Consider the following 25,172-nt stretch of genomic DNA (forward strand, 5'->3'; position numbering starts at 1 on the left):
CAGGTGGGACATTTTATGTACACCCTTCAAATATTTATCTAAACAAATAACAAATAACCCCATTTTCAAAATGTCTCGTATAAATTATACAAATCAATAGTTATCAATATGTGCACACGTTTTTCATTATTCCAAAGTTCTTGACAAAAATGTCTTTTGTAGAGCTGATCAGCTGATCTGGTCAGACATCCACACGGTTCCAGTACAAGCCTTCAAACCCGCTGGTCAGCCTCCCTCTGCACCATCCTGTCTCACCGACGCCTCCTCACGCCTTGGTGCTGAGGCTGAGAAGCTCCGTGAAGGAGCTGAAGAGGCTCTCCAGCCAGCCCTGGTTGGCCATGCACTGCTGCACCACCTCCTCTTGGCCCGGGTCCTCCGCCGCCTGCTCGATGCTGTCCGTCTGGTGGGACAGGAACACAGAGGGGGTTTACCGCTGAGCTGCAGGGATCAGGACCTGGATTCTGTTCCATCGCTAAAGATTTAACTGTGTACAACGGTGCAACGTGTCACCTTTCACTTCGATGAACTTCTATGAAACTTTCCACATGTATGACGAGGGTTTTTACTGCCACAGTCTGCTACATTTGCTAAGGAGTCATGTTTACCAAATAAACAGTTTAAAGCCATATTATCTGTTTAAAGCATGAAACGCTTGGCTCACAGCTTTTTATCCAAATTTTAATAATTTATATGAACTTTTCATGCAAAAAACAAACCAAATTGCAAGTTTTAAAACACTTAAAATCAGTTAGATCAGATAAGAGCCAGAAAAATAAATATACAGATGAAAGTGATGAAAGGAGTTCAAAATAAAAGCAGAAAAATAGCTGTTCTTACTGAACAGCAGTGTGAATGTTTTCATGCAAAACACTTGAACTATAATGCTGAGGAAAGCGGAAATGACCAAGAAGCTGAATACACGTTTAAAGCAAAAATAGATGAAACCAGGAGAACTAACAAACAGGAAACAAGGCTTGACACGAGGAAATCTACAAAATAAAACAGGAAACCAAAACACAAAAACTCCTAACAATGACAGAAAGTTGTGATGAGAGCAATAAAACTGAGAATGGCTGAAATCCGCTTGAAGCCTCAGCTGAAATTATTTTAAAGTCAAAAGTAGGCATATTTAAAGTTTCTACTGGTGTTTAGGTATGTTGAAATGGTTGGAAATTGGACTGAAATGAACAGAAGACAGTTGAAGATGGTTTAAATGTGCTTGTTGAAGCCTTAAATGAAAATCTTATAAACCCAGCAATGTAATTTATTTTATCCAGCTCTGAACTGAATTTAAATGGCGGTGAGTTAAAAGCAGTGGAGAGGGGGAGTCCTGATATTCTATAGTGGGAGAAAAAGCAGACATGTGGTTGCTTGTAGGGGTGTAGCTCAAAATCTGTAGGTTCCAGCTCAAAGTGACGAAGCCAAAACAGCGTGCCATGTTTTCATGTTTCGTCTGCGTTTTCAGGACAAAAGCTGAAGGAGTTGAAAAGTTACGTAGAAGCTAGTGTGAGGCTAAACCGGCATTTTTAATGATTTTAAAACTGCCATTAATCCAAAAATGGTAAAAGAAATGAAAACTTTTAAATAGCTGAATCCCTTGTGACTTGTATAAAGTTTAAACGGTGTTTCTAGCTGAAAGTACGCTGAAGTTATTAAAGCTGAAAGAGGGGCAAGTTTTTAAGCTTTCTCCATTCATTTCAATGAAAAAAATTAAAGGTGAAATGTGTTAAAAATCATTAAAGTTATAAAGTAGAAACAATTAAATTATCCATCTACTGAAAGAGCTGAATATTATGTTATAATATTGATACCAAGGTTGTAGTAACAGGCTGAAGCTAGCTGAAGCTAGCTGAAGCTATTAATGTCTAAAAACAGCGGAAAAAAAGAAATGAAACGTGACATTTCTGGCACTGATATTGTTAAAATACAGTTTAAACAAACATCCAATCTAATATGTTTATAGTTAAAGCCAGAAATATGACCAATTTAACTGAGTAATTTTGCCCAGCTAGCTAGCTGCCATATTGGTGTGACATCACTCAACTCAACTTTATTTATAAAACAACCACACAAAGAGCTGCACATAATACAGAAAACAGAGATAATTAATACAATACATGGTTTGTTGCTTCTAAAACAGTTTATAAACAATTTTATAGAATAAGAGATTAAAAACAAATTAAATCTTAATAAATAATAAATAAAAACCAAACTATGGCGAACTAAACCACAACTGGACCACAACTGAATAATCTCTGCCCCCTCTGAGCTTCCGTTTGGACTTTGGTAGGTCCAGTAGCAGCAGGTTAGCTGACCTGAGGTAAAGATTTAAAAACCGCTGCAAAAGATACAAAGATGGCAGCTTAAAAATCCCCCCTCCCTCTCTGAGATGTGGAACTGATCTGTCCTCTAACGAATCTAACTACAGACTACAGCAAGACCAAAGAAAAATGCACAAAGCCATATCAATAGCCTGAAAGACTCGCGTGCTAATGCTAATGGCAACCCAACGGCTCATGCTAATGAAGAAGCGGCGGATGCAGAGGTCAGTTTAAACTCAACATGGGTAGAAATAAAAGGTTTCCAGCCGGACAACGGACAACAATTCAGGAAAATTTGCAAGGCCAGAGACCCCTATGATGATAACGACCACTGGCGACGATGTTCCCTTGCCTGGACGTGGACACCTCAGAGCCAGGCCTGGGGGTGGGGTACGATAGCGGCAGCAAGAGGCGGGGACCCTGGCGGTCCGATCCCCGGCTGCAGAAGCTGGCTCTAGGGACGTGGAACGTCACCTCTCTGGTGGGGAAGGAGCCTGAGCTTGTGCGCGAGGTTGAGCGGTTGGAACCGGAACCCTCGAGAGGGGCTGGACTGGAACCGGAACCCCTCGAGAGGGGCTGGACTGGAACCGGTGCCCTCGAGAGGGGCTGGACTGGAACCGGAACCCCTCGAGAGGGGCTGGACTGGAACCGGAACCCTCGAGAGGGGCTGGACTGGAACCGGAACCCTCGAGAGGGGCTGGAGGGGCTGGACTGGAACCGGAGCCCTCGAGAGGAGCAGGACTGGAACCGGAACCCTCGAGAGGGGCTGGACTGGAACCGGAACCCTCGAGAGGGGCTGGACTGGAACCGGAACCCTCGAGAGGGGCTGGAGGGGCTGGACTGGAACCGGAGCCCTCGAGAGGAGCTGGACTGGAACCGGAACCCTCGAGAGGGGCTGGACTGGAACCGGTACCCTCGAGAGGGGCTGGACTGGAACCGGAACCCCTCGAGAGGGGCTGGACTGGAACCGGAACCCTCGAGAGGGGCTGGAGGGGCTGGACTGGAACCGGAGCCCTCGAGAGGAGCAGGACTGGAACCGGAACCCTCGAGAGGGGCTGGACTGGAACCGGAACCCTCGAGAGGAGCTGGACTGGAACCGGAACCCTCGAGAGGGGCTGGACTGGAACCGGAACCCTCGAGAGGGGCTGAACTTTCTTCCACTCTGGAGTTGCTCATGGTGAGAGGCGCCGAGCAGGTGTGGGCATTCTCATCAGCCCCCAGCTTGGTGCCTGCACGTTGGGGTTTACCCCGGTGGATGAAAGGGTAGTTTCCCTCCGCCTCCGGGTGGGGGGACGGGTCCTGACTGTTGTCTGTGCTTATGCACCGAACAGCAGTTCAGCACAACCTGGTGGAGGTGTGGCTGCTGTTCTGCGAGGAGTGCATCTGCTGTTAGGAGGCTGATCTGGATCGTGCCACAGATGAACGTACAGAATGATTGACACACATTTGGCATACTGTGCCAGGAGGTGGACACGTTGGAAGTGTCCCTGTGTGGGACAGGTCCCTCACTGTCCCTAAAGGATGTCCAAGCGGAGACATTGGATTGTTCGGTGGTTTAATGTAAACTAACGCTGTATATGGTGGAATATATGGTGAAATGTGATGCAAACCGGCATTTCCATTTGCAGTTATCTGACAAAAAGTTTATTTTGCTCTGGTAATGCTACTGGCTAATTACAAGCTAAACATTAGCATTAGCTAACACTGACTTCAAGCACCAAATCCAGGGACTGTAACCCTCTGAGTTAACCTTCAAAAAGCAATTAACCCTTTGATGCATTCATTACACTACACCAGGTGCCTATTTAAAGGTTGATTTCTACTATATTCATATGTCAGGATGGTATATTTGCAATTTTGCAAATTTCGTGGACACACTGAGAGTCACCCAACACACAGCCACTCACTGAAGAATAAACTAGGTATAGAATATACACACATGTAATGAGCAAGTTTACCTCAAGCAAGGCATGACAATGATACTAGCCAACTTTTAAATATTTCTGTTATATAAGTATTACATTTCTGTAGAATAGATCATATAAATACACTAAATTAAAAGGAAAGTGTCTCTGTACATGTCTGCAGAAGAGCGTTGATGGAGCTATTTTCAAATCTGCGGTGATGAGGCGTTTAGCGTACGTGTAGAGCTTTTTATGTATATTTTCACCTGTAACAGTGATATTAGTAGTGTTATTCTTTTATATGTATTGATTTAGCTTATTATTATTATTGTTTTTTCTTAATTCATTCATGTTGAATGTTTTATGAACATCCTCTTTGTTAGTCAAAAGTGTTCTGCATTTATATCTGGATGATGTAGACGGCAGGAAGAACAGTACCTGCTACGTCAGGAGCTAACGGGGATCTAATAAACAAACAAGCATACACACCTGGAAAACTACGTTTTACCCTCTTCTGCAGAACTGGTACAAAGAATTCAAATAAACTTCACAAATTAAGTAAAATAAAATAAGATTAAGTAAAATTAAATTAAATAAAATTAAGTTAAATAAAATAAAATTAAGTAAAATTAAATTTAATTAAATTAAGTAAAATAAAATAGAGATTTTGGTATTAAACAGGTCTTGCTTACCTCCTTCTTACAGTGCAGGAAGGTGTGATACTTGTAGTGGTGAAGCGAATGATAAAGACTGTACATCCGACAGGTTTCAATAGAAAGCTTCATGTCCTGAAAACATTCAACACAAACAGGATCCATTTTTCTTTTTCCACAAGTTTTTGCTAGCAAAGCTTAAATAATATGAGATCATCACATCAGTCAGTCATTTTCTAATCGCAGCAATCACTGGGCGGGAGGCAGGTACACCTGTACAGGTTACCAGAGAGACAAACAACCAGTCACTGCTAGTAACCAGTTAATCTAACGGGCTTTGGATGGTGGGAGGAAGCTGGGGTCCTCCTCTTCATCGCCTCCCGCTGTTCTACCTCCTGTTTACAGGTACTGTATCCAACCAACCAATCACATCGCAGCATGTAGTCAGGTAGACACGATGACGTTTAAATTAAGCATCAGAATGAGGATGAAAGGCGGTCCATCCTGGTACTGGACGGTCCTGATGAAGAGGATGATCTGGTGGTTCTGATGATGACACAGTGGCTCGCAAAAGTATTCATACCCCTTGAACTTTTCCACATTTTGACACATAACACGCCACAAACAGAAATATATGGGAATTTTATGTGAAAGACAAACACAAAATGAAAATTACACAATTTTATTTTTCACAAATAAAAAGCTGAAAAGTGCAGTGTGAAAAAGTATTCAGTCCCCTATTCTCTGAGTGCAACCAGTTGCCTGCTGACTGCTGAATGACTGAATGTTGGCCTCATGACTACATGGAGTCCACCTGAGTTTAATCTGATCTCAGTACAGATCCAGCTGTTCTGCGACACCTCAGAGGTTGGTCAGGAGGATGTTGGGAAGCAAACAGACCGTGAAGTCCAAGGAACACACCAGACAAGTCCGAGATAAAGTTGTGGAGAAGTTTAAAGCAGGGTTAGGCTTTGAAAACATTTCCCAAGCTTTAGACATCTCACGGAGCGCCATTCAGTCCATCATCCGACAGGAGATGCAGCCGAGAGGCCCATGGTGACTCTGGACTACAGCAGAGATCCTACCGCAGAGATCCACAGCTCAGGTGGGGAATCTGTCCACAGGACAACTACTGGGCATGCTCGCCACAAATATGGCCTTTATGGAAGAGTGGCGAGAAGAAAGCCGTTGTTAAAACCAGACGAAGTCCCGTTTGCAGTTTGCCAGAAGCCATGTGGGGGACTCAGCTAACATGTGGAAGAAGCTGCTCTGGTCACTTTTTGGCTTAAATACAAAACGTTGTGTGTGGCGGAAACATTACAGATCACCCTGAACACACCGTCCCCACTGTCAGGCATGGTGGTGGTAGCATCATGCTCTGTGCGGGCGTCTCTTCAGCAGGGACGGGGAAAGTGGTCGGAGCTGATGGGAAGATGGATGGAGCCAATTACAGCACCATGTTGGAAGAAAACCTGTTTGAGTCTGGAAAAGACTTGTGACTGAGGCGGAGGTCCACCTTCCAACAGGACGACGAGCCGAAACAGAAAGCAGGACGACGACGGAACGGTTTAAAACGTAAAGCGGGACTACGATGGAACAGTTTAAAACGTAAAGCGGGACTACGATGGAACGGTTTAAAACGTAAAGCGGGACTACGATGGAACAGTTTAAAACATAAAGCGGGACTACGACGGAACGGTTTAAAACGTAAAACGGGATTACAACGGAACAGTTTAAAACGTAAAGCGGGACTACGATGGAACAGTTTAAAACGTAAAGCGGGACTAGGACGGAACGGTTTAAAACGTAAAGCGGGATTACAACGGAACGGTTTAAAACGTAAAGCGGGACTACGATGGAACAGTTTAAAACGTAAAGCGGGACTACGACGGAACGGTTTAAAACGTAAAGCGGGACTACGATGGAACAGTTTAAAAGATAAAGCGGGACTACGACGGAACGGTTTAAAACGTAAAACGGGATTACAACGGAACAGTTTAAAACGTAAAGCGGGACTACGATGGAACGGTTTAAAACGTAAAGCGGGACTACGATGGAACGGTTTAAAGCGGGACTACGTGGAACGGTTTAAAACGTAAAGCGGGACTGCGATGGAAAGGTTTAAAACGTAAAGCGGGACTGCGATGGAACGGTTTAAAACGTAAAGCGGGACTGCGATGGAACGGTTTAAAACGTAAAACGGGACTACGACAGAACGGTTTAAAATGGGACTATGACGGAACAGTTTAAAACATAAAGCGGGACTGCGATGGAACGGTTTAAAACGTAAAGCGGGACTACGATGGAACGGTTTAAAGCGGGACTATGATGGAACGGTTTAAAACGTAAAGCGGGACTGCGATGGAACGGTTTAAAACGTAAAGCGGGACTGCGATGGAATGGTTTAAAACGTAAAGCGGGACTGCGATGGAACGGTTTAAAACGAAAAACGGGACTACGACAGAACGGTTTAAAATGGGACTATGACGGAACAGTTTAAAACATAAAGCGGGACTACGATGGAACGGTTTAAAACGTAAAGCGGGACTGCGATGGAACGGTTTAAAACGTAAAGCAGGACTGCGATGGAACGGTTTAAAACGTAAAACGGGACTACGACAGAACGGTTTAAAATGGGACTACGACGGAACAGTTTAAAACATAAAGCGGGACTACGATAGAACGGTTTAAAACGTAAAGCGGGACTGCGACAGAACGGTTTAAAATGGGACTACGACGGAACGGTTTAAAACATAAAGTGGGACTACGATGGAACGGTTTAAAACGTAAAACGGGACTACGATGGAACAGTTTAAAGCGGGACTACGACAGAACGGTTTAAAGCGGGACTACGACAGAACAGTATAAAGCGGGACTACGATGGGACGGTTTAAAGCGGGACTACGATGGAACGGTTTAAAGCGGGACTACGACAGAACGGTTTAAAATGGGACTATGACAGAACAGTTTAAAACATAAAGCGGAACTACGATGGAACGGTTTAAAACGTAAAGCGGGACTACGACGGAACGGTTTAAAACATAAAGTGGGACTACGATGGAACGGTTTAAAACATAAAACGGGACTACGACGGAACGAATTAAAACGTAAAGCGGGACTACGACAGAACGGTTTAAACCGTAAAGCGGGACTACGACAGAACGGTTTAAAACGTAAAGCGGGACTACGATGGAACAGTTTAAAAGATAAAGCGGGACTACGACGGAACGGTTTAAAACATAAAACGGGATTACAACGGAACAGTTTAAAACGTAAAGCGGGACTACGATGGAACGGTTTAAAACGTAAAGCGGGACTACGATGGAACGGTTTAAAGCGGGACTACGATGGAACGGTTTAAAACGTAAAGCGGGACTGCGATGGAACGGTTTAAAACGTAAAGCGGGACTACGATGGAACGGTTTAAAGCGGGACTACGATGGAACGGTTTAAAACGTAAAGCGGTACTGCGATGGAACGGTTTAAAACGTAAAGCGGGACTGCGATGGAACGGTTTAAAACGTAAAACGGGACAACGACAGAACGGTTTAAAATGGGACTACGACGGAACGGTTTAAAACATAAAGCGGGACTACGATGGAACGGTTTAAAACGTAAAACGGGACTACGATGGAACAGTTTAAAGCGGGACTACGACAGAACGGTTTAAAGTGGGACTACGACAGAACAGTTTAAAGCGGGACTACGGTGGGACGGTTTAAAGCGGGACTACGATGGAATGGTTTAAAGCGGGACTACGACAGAACGGTTTAAAATGGGACTATGACGGAACAGTTTAAAACATAAAGCGGAAATACGATGGAACGGTTTAAAACGTAAAGCGGGACTACGACGGAACGGTTTAAAACGTAAAACGGGACTACGACAGAACGGTTTAAAATGGGACTATGACGGAACAGTTTAAAACGTAAAGCGGGACTACGATGGAACGGTTTAAAACGTAAAGCGGGACTACGATGGAACGGTTTAAAGCGGGACTACGATGGAACGGTTTAAAATGTAAAGCGGGACTGCAATGGAACGGTTTAAAACGTAAAGCGGGACTACGATGGAACGGTTTAAAACATAAAGTGGGACTACGATGGAACGGTTTAAAACATAAAACGGGACTACGACGGAACGAATTAAAACGTAAAGCGGGACTACGACAGAACGGTTTAAACCGTAAAGCGGGACTACGACAGAACGGTTTAAAACGTAAAGCGGGACTACGATTGAACAGTTTAAAAGATAAAGCGGGACTACGACGGAACGGTTTAAAACGTAAAACGGGATTACAACGGAACAGTTTAAAACGTAAAGCGGGACTACGATGGAACGGTTTAAAACGTAAAGCGGGACTACGATGGAACGGTTTAAAGCGGGACTACGATGGAACGGTTTAAAACGTAAAGCGGGACTGCGATGGAACGGTTTAAAACGTAAAGCGGGACTACGATGGAACGGTTTAAAGCGGGACTCCGATGGAACGGTTTAAAACGTAAAGCGGGACTGCGATGGAACGGTTTAAAACGTAAAGCGGGACTGCGATGGAACGGTTTAAAACGTAAAACGGGACAACGACAGAACGGTTTAAAATGGGACTACGACGGAACGGTTTAAAACATAAAGCGGGACTACGATGGAACGGTTTAAAACGTAAAACGGGACTACGATGGAACAGTTTAAAGCGGGACTACGACAGAACGGTTTAAAGTGGGACTACGACAGAACAGTTTAAAGCGGGACTACGGTGGGACGGTTTAAAGCGGGACTACGATGGAATGGTTTAAAGCGGGACTACGACAGAACGGTTTAAAATGGGACTATGACGGAACAGTTTAAAACATAAAGCGGAAATACGATGGAACGGTTTAAAACGTAAAGCGGGACTATGACGGAACGGTTTAAAACGTAAAACGGGACTACGACAGAACGGTTTAAAATGGGACTATGACGGAACAGTTTAAAAGATAAAGCGGGACTACGACGGAACGGTTTAAAACGTAAAACGGGATTACAACGGAACAGTTTAAAACGTAAAGCGGGACTACGATGGAACGGTTTAAAACGTAAAGCGGGACTACGATGGAACGGTTTAAAGCGGGACTACGTGGAACGGTTTAAAACGTAAAGCGGGACTGCGATGGAAAGGTTTAAAACGTAAAGCGGGACTGCGATGGAACGGTTTAAAACGTAAAGCGGGACTGCGATGGAACGGTTTAAAACGTAAAACGGGACTACGACAGAACGGTTTAAAATGGGACTATGACGGAACAGTTTAAAACATAAAGCGGGACTGCGATGGAACGGTTTAAAACGTAAAGCGGGACTACGATGGAACGGTTTAAAGCGGGACTACGATGGAACGGTTTAAAACGTAAAGCGGGACTGCGATGGAACGGTTTAAAACGTAAAGCGGGACTACGATGGAACGGTTTAAAACATAAAGTGGGACTACGATGGAACGGTTTAAAACATAAAACGGGACTACGACGGAACGAATTAAAACGTAAAGCGGGACTACGACAGAACGGTTTAAACCGTAAAGCGGGACTACGACAGAACGGTTTAAAACGTAAAGCGGGACTACGATTGAACAGTTTAAAAGATAAAGCGGGACTACGACGGAACGGTTTAAAACGTAAAACGGAATTACAATGGAACAGTTTAAAACGTAAAGCGGGACTACGATGGAACGGTTTAAAACGTAAAGCGGGACTACGATGGAACGGTTTAAAGCGGGACTACGATGGAACGGTTTAAAACGTAAAGCGGGACTGCGATGGAACGGTTTAAAACGTAAAGCGGGACTACGATGGAACGGTTTAAAGCGGGACTCCGATGGAACGGTTTAAAACGTAAAGCGGGACTGCGATGGAACGGTTTAAAACGTAAAGCGGGACTGCGATGGAACGGTTTAAAACGTAAAACGGGACAACGACAGAACGGTTTAAAATGGGACTACGACGGAACGGTTTAAAACATAAAGCGGGACTACGATGGAACGGTTTAAAAAGTAAAACGGGACTACGATGGAACAGTTTAAAGCGGGACTACGACAGAACGGTTTAAAGTGGGACTACGACAGAACAGTTTAAAGCGGGACTACGGTGGGACGGTTTAAAGCGGGACTACGATGGAATGGTTTAAAGCGGGACTACGACAGAACGGTTTAAAATGGGACTATGACGGAACAGTTTAAAACATAAAGCGGAAATACGATGGAACGGTTTAAAACGTAAAGCGGGACTATGACGGAACGGTTTAAAACGTAAAACGGGACTACGACAGAACGGTTTAAAATGGGACTATGACGGAACAGTTTAAAAGATAAAGCGGGACTACGACGGAACGGTTTAAAACGTAAAACGGGATTACAACGGAACAGTTTAAAACGTAAAGCGGGACTACGATGGAACGGTTTAAAACGTAAAGCGGGACTACGATGGAACGGTTTAAAGCGGGACTACGTGGAACGGTTTAAAACGTAAAGCGGGACTGCGATGGAAAGGTTTAAAACGTAAAGCGGGACTGCGATGGAACGGTTTAAAACGTAAAGCGGGACTGCGATGGAACGGTTTAAAACGTAAAACGGGACTACGACAGAACGGTTTAAAATGGGACTATGACGGAACAGTTTAAAACATAAAGCGGGACTGCGATGGAACGGTTTAAAACGTAAAGCGGGACTACGATGGAACGGTTTAAAGCGGGACTACGATGGAACGGTTTAAAACGTAAAGCGGGACTGCGATGGAACGGTTTAAAACGTAAAGCGGGACTGCGATGGAATGGTTTAAAACGTAAAGCGGGACTGCGATGGAACGGTTTAAAACGAAAAACGGGACTACGACAGAACGGTTTAAAATGGGACTATGACGGAACAGTTTAAAACATAAAGCGGGACTACGATGGAACGGTTTAAAACGTAAAGCGGGACTGCGATGGAACGGTTTAAAACGTAAAGCGGGACTGCGATGGAACGGTTTAAAACGTAAAACGGGACTACGACAGAACGGTTTAAAATGGGACTACGACGGAACAGTTTAAAACATAAAGCGGGACTACGATAGAACGGTTTAAAACGTAAAGCGGGACTGCGACAGAACGGTTTAAAATGGGACTACGACGGAACGGTTTAAAACATAAAGTGGGACTACGATGGAACGGTTTAAAACGTAAAACGGGACTACGATGGAACAGTTTAAAGCGGGACTACGACAGAACGGTTTAAAGCGGGACTACGACAGAACAGTATAAAGCGGGACTACGATGGGACGGTTTAAAGCGGGACTACGATGGAACGGTTTAAAGCGGGACTACGACAGAACGGTTTAAAATGGGACTATGACAGAACAGTTTAAAACATAAAGCGGAACTACGATGGAACGGTTTAAAACGTAAAGCGGGACTACGACGGAACGGTTTAAAACATAAAGTGGGACTACGATGGAACGGTTTAAAACATAAAACGGGACTACGACGGAACGAATTAAAACGTAAAGCGGGACTACGACAGAACGGTTTAAACCGTAAAGCGGGACTACGACAGAACGGTTTAAAACGTAAAGCGGGACTACGATGGAACAGTTTAAAAGATAAAGCGGGACTACGACGGAACGGTTTAAAACATAAAACGGGATTACAACGGAACAGTTTAAAACGTAAAGCGGGACTACGATGGAACGGTTTAAAACGTAAAGCGGGACTACGATGGAACGGTTTAAAGCGGGACTACGATGGAACGGTTTAAAACGTAAAGCGGGACTGCGATGGAACGGTTTAAAACGTAAAGCGGGACTACGATGGAACGGTTTAAAGCGGGACTACGATGGAACGGTTTAAAACGTAAAGCGGTACTGCGATGGAACGGTTTAAAACGTAAAGCGGGACTGCGATGGAACGGTTTAAAACGTAAAACGGGACAACGACAGAACGGTTTAAAATGGGACTACGACGGAACGGTTTAAAACATAAAGCGGGACTACGATGGAACGGTTTAAAACGTAAAACGGGACTACGATGGAACAGTTTAAAGCGGGACTACGACAGAACGGTTTAAAGTGGGACTACGACAGAACAGTTTAAAGCGGGACTACGGTGGGACGGTTTAAAGCGGGACTACGATGGAATGGTTTAAAGCGGGACTACGACAGAACGGTTTAAAATGGGACTATGACGGAACAGTTTAAAACATAAAGCGGAAATACGATGGAACGGTTTAAAACGTAAAGCGGGACTACGACGGAACGGTTTAAACCGTAAAGCGGGACTACGACAGAACGGTTTAAAACGTAAAGCGGGACTACGATTGAACAGTTTAAAAGATAAAGCGGGACTACGACGGAACGGTTTAAAACGTAAAACGGGATTACAACGGAACAGTTTAAAACGTAAAGCGGGACTACGATGGAACGGTTTAAAACGTAAAGCGGGACTACGATGGAACGGTTTAAAGCGGGACTACGATGGAACGGTTTAAAACGTAAAGCGGGACTGCGATGGAACGGTTTAAAACGTAAAGCGGGACTACGATGGAACGGTTTAAAGCGGGACTCCGATGGAACGGTTTAAAACGTAAAGCGGGACTGCGATGGAACGGTTTAAAACGTAAAGCGGGACTGCGATGGAACGGTTTAAAACGTAAAACGGGACAACGACAGAACGGTTTAAAATGGGACTACGACGGAACGGTTTAAAACATAAAGCGGGACTACGATGGAACGGTTTAAAACGTAAAACGGGACTACGATGGAACAGTTTAAAGCGGGACTACGACAGAACGGTTTAAAGTGGGACTACGACAGAACAGTTTAAAGCGGGACTACGGTGGGACGGTTTAAAGCGGGACTACGATGGAATGGTTTAAAGCGGGACTACGACAGAACGGTTTAAAATGGGACTATGACGGAACAGTTTAAAACATAAAGCGGAAATACGATGGAACGGTTTAAAACGTAAAGCGGGACTATGACGGAACGGTTTAAAACGTAAAACGGGACTACGACAGAACGGTTTAAAATGGGACTATGACGGAACAGTTTAAAACGTAAAGCGGGACTACGATGGAACGGTTTAAAACGTAAAGCGGGACTAAGATGGAACGGTTTAAAGCGGGACTACGATGGAACGGTTTAAAATGTAAAGCGGGACTGCGATGGAACGGTTTAAAACGTAAAGCGGGACTACGATGGAACGGTTTAAAACGTAAAGCGGGACTGCAATGGAACGGTTTAAAACGTAAAGCGGGACTGCGATGGAACGGTTTAAAACGTAAAACGGGACTACGACAGAACGGTTTAAAATGGGACTATGACGGAACAGTTTAAAACATAAAGCGGGACTACGATGGAACGGTTTAAAACGTAAAGCGGGACTGCGATGGAACGGTTTAAAATGTAAATAGGGACTACGACAGAACGGTTTAAAATGGGACTACGACAGAACAGTTTAAAACATAAAGCGGGACTACGATGGAACGGTTTAAAACGTAAAACGGGACTACGATGGAACAGTTTAAAACGTAAAGCGGGACTGCGATGGAACGGTTTAAAACGTAAAGCGGGACTACGATGGAACAGTTTAAAACGTAAAGCGGGACTACGACGGAACGGTTTAAAGCGGGACTACGATGGAACAGTTTAAAACGTAAAGCGGGACTACGACGGAACGGTTTAAAGCGGGACTACGATGGAACGGTTTAAAACGTAAAGCGGGACTACGATGGAACAGTTTAAAGCGGGACTACGATGGAACGGTTTAAAACGTAAAGCGGGACTACGACGGAACGGTTTAAAACGTAAAACGGGCTTACAACGGAACAGTTTAAAACGTAAAGAGGGACTACGATGGAACGGTTTAAAACGTAAAGCGGGACTACGATGGAACGGTTTAAAGCGGGACTACGATGGAACGGTTTAAAATGTAAAGCGGGACTGCGATGGAACGGTTTAAAACAAAAAGCGGGACTACGATGGAACGGTTTGAAACGTAAAGCGGGACTGCGATGGAACGGTTTAAAACGTAAAGCGGGACTGCGATGGAACGGTTTAAAACGTAAAGCGGGACTACGATGGAACGGTTTAAAGCGGGACTACGATGGAACGGTTTAAAACGTAAAGCGGGACTGCGATGGAACGGTTTAAAACGTAAAGCGGGACTGCGATGGAATGGTTTAAAACGTAAAGCGGGACTGCGATGGAACGGTTTAAAATGGGACTATGACGGAACAGTTTAAAACATAAAGCGGGACTACGATGGAACGGTTTAAAACGTAAAGCGGGACTGCGATGGAACGGTTTAAAACGGGACAACGACAGAACGGTTTAAAATGGGACTACGACGGAACGGTTTAAAACATAAAGCGGGACTACGATGGAACGGTTTAAAACGTAAAACGGGACTACGATGGAACAGTTTAAAGCGGGACTACGACAGAACGGTTTAAAACGGGACTACGATGGGACGGTTTAAAACATAAAACGGGACTACGACAGAACGGTTTAAAATGGGACTACAATGGAACGGTTTAAAACATAAAACGGGACTACGACAGAACGGTTTAAAGCGGGACTACGATGGGACGGTTTAAAACATAAAACGGGACTACGATGGAACGGTTTAAAACATAAAACGGGACTACGACAGAACGGTTTAAAATGGGACTACGATGGGACGGTTTAAAACATAAAACGGGACTACGATGGAACGGTTTAAAACGTAAAACGGGACTACGACAGAACGGTTTAAAATGGGACTACGACGGAACGGTTTAAAACATAAAGCGGGACTACGATGGAACAGTTTAAAACGTAAAGCGGGACTACGATGGAACAGTTTAAAAGATAAAGCGGGACTACGACGGAACGGTTTAAAACGTAAAACGGGATTACAACGGAACAGTTTAAAACCTAAAGCGGGACTACGATGGAACAGTTTAAAACGTAAAGCGGGACTACGACAGAACGGTTTAAAGCGGGACTACGATGGAACATTTTAAAACGTAAAGCGGGACTGCGATGGAACGGTTTAAAACGTAAAGCGGGACTACGATGGAACGGTTTAAAGCGGGACTACGATGGAACGGTTTAAAACGTAAAGCGGGACTGCGATGGAACGGTTTAAAACGTAAAGCGGCACTGCGATGGAATGGTTTAAAACGTAAAGCGGGACTGCGATGGAACGGTTTAAAACGTAAAACGGGACTACGGCAGAACGGTTTAAAATGGGACTATGACGGAACAGTTTAAAACATAAAGCGGGACTACGATGGAACGGTTTAAAACGTAAAGCGGGACAACGACAGAACGGTTTAAAATGGGACTACGACGGAACGGTTTAAAACATGAAGCGGGACTACGATGGAACGGTTTAAAACGTAAAACGGGACTACGATGGAACAGTTTAAAGCGGGACTACGACAGAACGGTTTAAAGTGGGACTACGACAGAACAGTTTAAAGCGGGACTACGGTGGGACGGTTTAAAGCGGGACTACGATGGAACGGTTTAAAGCGGGACTACGACAGAACGGTTTAAAATGGGACTATGACGGAACAGTTTAAAACATAAAGCGGAAATACGATGGAACGGTTTAAAACGTAAAGCGGGACTACGACGGAACGGTTTAAAACATAAAGCGGGACTACGATGGAACAGTTTAAAGCGGGACTACGACAGAACGGTTTAAAGCGGGACTACGACGGAACGGTATAAAGCGGGACTACGATGGGACGGTTTAAAGCGGGACTACGATGGAACGGTTTAAAGCGGGACTACGACAGAACGGTTTAAAGCGGGACTACGACAGAACGGTTTAAAGCAGGACTACGATGGGACAGTTTAAAACATAAAGCGGGACTACGATGGGACAGTTTAAAACATAAAGCGGGACTACGATGGGACGGTTTAAAACATAAAACGGGACTACGACAGAACGGTTTAAAACGGGACTACGATGGGACGGTTTAAAACATAAAACGGGACTACGACAGAAGGGTTTAAAACGGGACTACAATGGAACGGTTTAAAACATAAAAAGGGACTACGACAGAACGGTTTAAAGCGGAACTACGATGGGACGGTTTAAAACATAAAACGGGACTACGATGGAACGGTTTAAAACATAAAACGGGACTACGACAGAACGGTTTAAAATGGGACTACGATGGGACGGTTTAAAAGATAAAACGGGACTACGATAGAACGGTTTAAAATGGGACTACGATGGAACGGTTTAAAACGTAAAACGGGACTACGATGGAACGGTTTAGAACGTAAAGCGGGACTATGATGGAACGGTTTAAAACGTAAAGCGGGGCTGCGATGGAACGGTTTAAAACGTAAAACGGGACTACGACAGAACGGTTTAAAATGGGACTGTGACGGAACAGTTTAAAACATAAAGCGGGACTACGATGGAACGGTTTAAAACGTAAAGCGGGACTGCGATGGAACGGTTTAAAACGTAAAGCGGGACTGCGATGGAACGGTTTAAAACGTAAAACGGGACTACGATGGAACAGTTTAAAACGTAAAGCGGGACTACGACGGAACGGTTTAAAGCGGGACTACGATGGAACGGTTTAAAACGTAAAGCGGGACTACGATGGAACAGTTTAAAACGTAAAGCGGGACTACGACGGAACGGTTTAAAGCGGGACTACGATGGAACGGTTTAAAACGTAAAGCGGGACTACGATGGAACAGTTTAAAAGATAAAGCGGGACTACGACGGAACGGTTTAAAACGTAAAACGGGATTACAACGGAACGGTTTAAAACGTAAAACGGGATTACAACGGAACAGTTTAAAACGTAAAGCGGGACTACGATGGAACGGTTTAAAACGTAAAGTGGGACTACGATTGAACGGTTTAAAGCGGGACTACGATGGAACGGTTTAAAACGTAAAGCGGGACTGCGATGGAACGGTTTAAAACGTAAAGCGGGACTACGATGGAACGGTTTAAAATGTAAAGCGGGACTGCGATGGAACGGTTTAAAACGTAAAGCGGGACTGCGATGGAACGGTTTAAAACGTAAAGCGGGACTACGATGGAACGGTTTAAAGCGGGACTACGATGAAACGGTTTAAAATGTAAAGCGGGACTGCGATGGAACGGTTTAAAACGTAAAGCGGGACTACGATTGAACGGTTTAAAGCGGGACTACGATGGAACGGTTTAAAACGTAAAGCGGGACTGCGATGGAACGGTTTAAAACGTAAAGCGGGACTACGATGGAACGGTTTAAAACGTAAAGCGGGACTGCGATGGAACGGTTTAAAACGTAAAGCGGGACTGCGATGGAACGGTTTAAAACGTAAAGCGGGACTACGATGGAACGGTTTAAAGCGGGACTACGATGGAACGGTTTAAAATGTAAAGCGGGACTGCGATGGAACGGTTTAAAACGTAAAGCGGGACTACGATGGAACGGTTTAAAACGTAAAGCGGGACTGCAATGGAACGGTTTAAAACGTAAAGCGGGACTGCGATGGAACGGTTTAAAACGTAAAACGGGACTACGACAGAACGGTTTAAAATGGGACTATGAAGGAACAGTTTAAAACATAAAGCGGGACTACGATGGAACGGTTTAAAACATAAAACGGGACTACTATGGAACAGTTTAAAGCGGGACTACGACAGAACGGTTTAAAGCGGGACTACGACGGAACGGTATAAAGCGGGACTACGATGGGACGGTTTAAAGCGGGACTACGATGGAACGGTTTAAAGCGGGACTACGACAGAACGGTTTAAAGCGGGACTACGACAGAACGGTTTAAAGCAGGACTACGATGGGACAGTTTAAAACATAAAGCGGGACTACGATGGGACAGTTTAAAACATAAAGCGGGACTACGATGGGACGGTTTAAAACATAAAACGGGACTACGACAGAACGGTTTAAAACGGGACTACGATGAGACGGTTTAAAACATAAAACGGGACTACGACAGAAGGGTTTAAAACGGGACTACAATGGAACGGTTTAAAACATAAAAAGGGACTACGACAGAACGGTTTAAAGCGGAACTACGATGGGACGGTTTAAAACATAAAACGGGACTACGATGGAACGGTTTAAAACATAAAACGGGACTACGACAGAACGGTTTAAAATGGGACTACGATGGGACGGTTTAAAACATAAAACGGGACTACGATAGAACGGTTTAAAATGGGACTACGATGGAACGGTTTAAAACGTAAAACGGGACTACGATGGAACGGTTTAAAACGTAAAGCGGGACTGCGATGGAACGGTTTAAAACGTAAAGCGGGACTGCGATGGAACGGTTTAAAACGTAAAACGGGACTACGATGGAACAGTTTAAAACGTAAAGCGGGACTACGACGGAACGGTTTAAAGCGGGACTACGATGGAACGGTTTAAAACGTAAAGCGGGACTGCGATGGAACGGTTTAAAACGTAAAGCGGGACTGCGATGGAACGGTTTAAAACGTAAAGCGGGACTGCGATGGAACGGTTTAAAACGTAAAACGGGACTACGATGGAACAGTTTAAAACGTAAAGCGGGACTACGACGGAACGGTTTAAAGCGGGACTACGATGGAACGGTTTAAAACGTAAAGCGGGACTGCGATGGAACGGTTTAAAACGTAAAACGGGACTACGATGGAACAGTTTAAAACGTAAAGCGGGACTACGACGGAACGGTTTAAAGCGGGACTACGATGGAACGGTTTAAAACGTAAAGCGGGACTACGATGGAACAGTTTAAAAGATAAAGCGGGACTACGACGGAACGGTTTAAAACGTAAAACGGGATTACAACGGAACGGTTTAAAACGTAAAACGGGATTACAACGGAACAGTTTAAAACGTAAAGCGGGACTACGATGGAACGGTTTAAAACGTAAAGCGGGACTACGATTGAACGGTTTAAAGCGGGACTACGATGGAACGGTTTAAAACGTAAAGCGGGACTGCGATGGAACGGTTTAAAACGTAAAGCGGGACTACGATGGAACGGTTTAAAACGTAAAGCGGGACTGCGATGGAACGGTTTAAAACGTAAAGCGGGACTGCGATGGAACGGTTTAAAACGTAAAGCGGGACTACGATGGAACGGTTTAAAGCGGGACTACGATGGAACGGTTTAAAATGTAAAGCGGGACTGCGATGGAACGGTTTAAAACGTAAAGCGGGACTACGATGGAACGGTTTAAAACGTAAAGCGGGACTACGATTGAACGGTTTAAAGCGGGACTACGATGGAACGGTTTAAAACGTAAAGCGGGACTGCGATGGAACGGTTTAAAACGTAAAGCGGGACTACGATGGAACGGTTTAAAACGTAAAGCGGGACTGCGATGGAACGGTTTAAAACGTAAAGCGGGACTGCGATGGAACGGTTTAAAACGTAAAGCGGGACTACGATGGAACGGTTTAAAGCGGGACTACGATGGAACGGTTTAAAATGTAAAGCGGGACTGCGATGGAACGGTTTAAAACGTAAAGCGGGACTACGATGGAACGGTTTAAAACGTAAAGCGGGACTGCAATGGAACGGTTTAAAACGTAAAGCGGGACTGCGATGGAACGGTTTAAAACGTAAAACGGGACTACGACAGAACGGTTTAAAATGGGACTATGAAGGAACAGTTTAAAACATAAAGCGGGACTACGATGGAACGGTTTAAAACGTAAAGCGGGACTGCGATGGAACGGTTTAAAACGTAAAACGGGACTTCGACAGAACGGTTTAAAATGGGACTACGACGGAACGGTTTAAAACATAAAGCGGGACTACGATGGAACGGTTTAAAACATAAAACGGGACTACGATGGAACAGTTTAAAACGTAAAGCGGGACTGCGATGGAACGGTTTAAAACGTAAAGCGGGACTACGATGGAACAGTTTAAAACGTAAAGCGGGACTACGACGGAACGGTTTAAAGCGGGACTACGATGGAACGGTTTAAAACGTGAAGCGGGACTACGATGGAACAGTTTAAAGCGGGACTACGATGGAACGGTTTAAAACATAAAACGGGATTACAACGGAACAGTTTAAAACGTAAAGCGGGACTACGATGGAACGGTTTAAAACGTAAAGCGGGACTACGATGGAACGGTTTAAAGCGGGACTACGATGGAACGGTTTAAAACGTAAAGCGGGACTGCGATGGAACGGTTTAAAACAAAAAGCGGGACTACGATGGAACGGTTTGAAACGTAAAGCGGGACTGCGATGGAACGGTTTAAAACGTAAAGCGGGACTGCGATGGAACGGTTTAAAACGTAAAGCGGGACTACGATGGAACGGTTTAAAGCGGGACTACGATGGAACGGTTTAAAACGTAAAGCGGGACTGCGATGGAACGGTTTAAAACGTAAAGCGGGACTGCGATGGAATGGTTTAAAACGTAAAGCGGGACTGCGATGGAACGGTTTAAAACGTAAAACGGGACTACGATGGAACGGTTTAAAATGGGACTATGACGGAACAGTTTAAAACATAAAGCGGGACTACGATGGAACGGTTTAAAACGTAAAGCGGGACTGCGATGGAACGGTTTAAAACGGGACAACGACAGAACGGTTTAAAATGGGACTACGACGGAACGGTTTAAAACATAAAGCGGGACTACGATGGAACGGTTTAAAACGTAAAACGGGACTACGATGGAACAGTTTAAAGCGGGACTACGACAGAACGGTTTAAAACGGGACTACGATGGGACGGTTTAAAACATAAAACGGGACTACGACAGAACGGTTTAAAACGGGACTACAATGGAACGGTTTAAAACATAAAACGGGACTACGACAGAACGGTTTAAAGCGGGACTACGATGGGACGGTTTAAAACATAAAACGGGACTACGATGGAACGGTTTAAAACATAAAACGGGACTACGACAGAACGGTTAAAAATGGGACTACGATGGGACGGTTTAAAACATAAAACGGGACTACGATGGAACGGTTTAAAACATAAAACGGGACTACGACAGAACGGTTTAAAATGGGACTACGATGGAACGGTTTAAAACGTAAAACGGGACTACGACAGAACGGTTTAAAACGGGACTACGATGGAACGGTTTAAAACGTAAAACGGGACTGCGATGGAACGGTTTAAAACGTAAAACGGGACTACGATGGAACAGTTTAAAGCGGGACTACGATGGAACGGTTTAAAACGTAAAGCGGGACTACGATGGAACAGTTTAAAAGATAAAGCGGGACTACGACGGAACGGTTTAAAACGTAAAACGGGATTACAACGGAACAGTTTAAAACGTAAAGCGGGACTACGATGGAACGGTTTAAAACGTAAAGCGGGACTGCGATGGAACGGTTTAAAACGTAAAGCGGGACTGCGATGGAACGGTTTAAAACGTAAAGCGGGACTACGATGGAACGGTTTAAAGCGGGACTACGATGGAACGGTTTAAAATGTAAAGCGGGACTGCGATGGAACGGTTTAAAACGTAAAGCGGGACTACGATGGAACGGTTTAAAACGTAAAGCGGGACTACGATTGAACGGTTTAAAGCGGGACTACGATGGAACGGTTTAAAACGTAAAGCGGGACTGCGATGGAACGGTTTAAAACGTAAAGCGGGACTACGATGGAACGGTTTAAAACGTAAAGCGGGACTGCGATGGAACGGTTTAAAACGTAAAGCGGGACTGCGATGGAACGGTTTAAAACGTAAAGCGGGACTACGATGGAACGGTTTAAAGCGGGACTACGATGGAACGGTTTAAAATGTAAAGCGGGACTGCAATGGAACGGTTTAAAACGTAAAGCGGGACTGCGATGGAACGGTTTAAAACGTAAAACGGGACTACGACAGAACGGTTTAAAATGGGACTATGAAGGAACAGTTTAAAACATAAAGCGGGACTACGATGGAACGGTTTAAAACGTAAAGCGGGACTGCGATGGAACGGTTTAAAACGTAAAGCGGGACTGCGATGGAACGGTTTAAAACGTAAAACGGGACTTCGACAGAACGGTTTAAAATGGGACTACGACGGAACGGTTTAAAACATAAAGCGGGACTACGATGGAACGGTTTAAAACATAAAACGGGACTACGATGGAACAGTTTAAAACGTAAAGCGGGACTGCGATGGAACGGTTTAAAACGTAAAGCGGGACTACGATGGAACAGTTTAAAACGTAAAGCGGGACTACGACGGAACGGTTTAAAGCGGGACTACGATGGAACGGTTTAAAACGTGAAGCGGGACTACGATGGAACAGTTTAAAGCGGGACTACGATGGAACGGTTTAAAACGTAAAGCGGGACTACGACGGAACGGTTTAAAACGTAAAACGGGATTACAACGGAACAGTTTAAAACGTAAAGCGGGACTACGATGGAACGGTTTAAAACGTAAAGCGGGACTACGATGGAACGGTTTAAAGCGGGACTACGATGGAACGGTTTAAAACGTAAAGCGGGACTGCGATGGAACGGTTTAAAACAAAAAGCGGGACTACGATGGAACGGTTTGAAACGTAAAGCGGGACTGCGATGGAACGGTTTAAAACGTAAAGCGGGACTGCGATGGAACGGTTTAAAACGTAAAGCGGGACTACGATGGAACGGTTTAAAGCGGGACTACGATGGAACGGTTTAAAACGTAAAGCGGGACTGCGATGGAACGGTTTAAAACGTAAAGCGGGACTGCTATGGAATGGTTTAAAACGTAAAGCGGGACTGCGATGGAATGGTTTAAAACGTAAAACGGGACTACGACAGAACGGTTTAAAATGGGACTATGACGGAACAGTTTAAAACATAAAGCGGGACTACGATGGAACGGTTTAAAACGTAAAGCGGGACTGCGATGGAACGGTTTAAAACGGGACAACGACAGAACGGTTTAAAATGGGACTACGACGGAACGGTTTAAAACATAAAGCGGGACTACGATGGAACGGTTTAAAACGTAAAACGGGACTACGATAGAACAGTTTAAAGCGGGACTACGACAGAACGGTTTAAAACGGGACTACGATGGGACGGTTTAAAACATAAAACGGGACTACGACAGAACGGTTTAAAACGGGACTACAATGGAACAGTTTAAAACATAAAACGGGACTACGACAGAACGGTTTAAAGCGGGACTACGATGGGACGGTTTAAAACATAAAACGGGACTACGATGGAACGGTTTAAAACATAAAACGGGACTACGACAGAACGGTTTAAAATGGGACTACGATGGGACGGTTTAAAACATAAAACGGGACTACGATGGAACGGTTTAAAACATAAAACGGGACTACGACAGAACGGTTTAAAATGGGACTACGATGGAACGGTTTAAAACGTAAAACGGGACTACGACAGAACGGTTTAAAACGGGACTACGATGGAACGGTTTAAAACGTAAAACGGGACTGCGATGGAACGGTTTAAAACGTAAAACGGGACTACGACAGAACGGTTTAAAATGGGACTACGACGGAACGGTTTAAAACATAAAGCGGGACTACGATGGAACAGTTTAAAACGTAAAGCGGGACTACGACGGAACGGTTTAAAGCGGGACTACGATGGAACGGTTTAAAACGTAAAGCGGGACTACGATGGAACAGTTTAAAAGATAAAGCGGGACTACGACGGAACGGTTTAAAACGTAAAACGGGATTACAACGGAACAGTTTAAAACGTAAAGCGGGACTACGATGGAACGGTTTAAAACGTAAAGCGGGACTACGATGGAACGGTTTAAAGCGGGACTACGATGGAACGGTTTAAAACGTAAAGCGGGACTGCGATGGAACGGTTTAAAATGTAAAGCGGGACTACGATGGAACGGTTTAAAACGTAAAGCGGGACTGCGATGGAACGGTTTAAAACATAAAGCGGGACTACGACAGAACGGTTTAAAACGGGACTACGATGGGACGGTTTAAAACATAAAACGGGACTACGACAGAACGGTTTAAAACGGGACTACAATGGAACGGTTTAAAACATAAAACGGGACTACAACAGAACGGTTTAAAGCGGGACCACGATGGGACGGTTTAAAACATAAAACTGGACTACGATGGAACGGTTTAAAATGGGACTACGATGGGACGGTTTAAAACATAAAACGGGACTACGATGGAACGTTTTAACATGTAAAACGGGACTACGACAGAACGGTTTAAAATGGGACTACGATGGAACGGTTTAAAACGTAAAACGGGACTACGACAGAACGGTTTAAAATGGGACTATGACGGAACAGTTTAAAACATAAAGCGGGACTACGATGGAACAGTTTAAAACGTAAAGC

General features: G+C 44.5%; 1 protein-coding gene across 1 annotated transcript in view; it reads right to left on the reverse strand.

Annotated features, from left to right (window-relative positions):
• Positions 1-265: 265 nt before the first annotated feature.
• LOC306765241 (proline-rich protein 12-like) overlaps positions 266-25,172 on the reverse strand; it is a gene marked incomplete at both ends in the record, with an annotated part of 489,381 nt that continues 464,474 nt past the window's right edge. The window contains 2 exon segments of the mRNA XM_079252643.1: positions 266-400; positions 4,918-5,013. Coding sequence (XP_079108769.1) covers positions 266-400; positions 4,918-5,013 — 231 coding nt within the window.

This window comes from Telmatherina bonti (genome assembly GCF_933228915.1).
Source record: "Telmatherina bonti genome assembly, chromosome: 14".
Classification (NCBI taxonomy): domain Eukaryota; kingdom Metazoa; phylum Chordata; class Actinopteri; order Atheriniformes; family Telmatherinidae; genus Telmatherina; species Telmatherina bonti.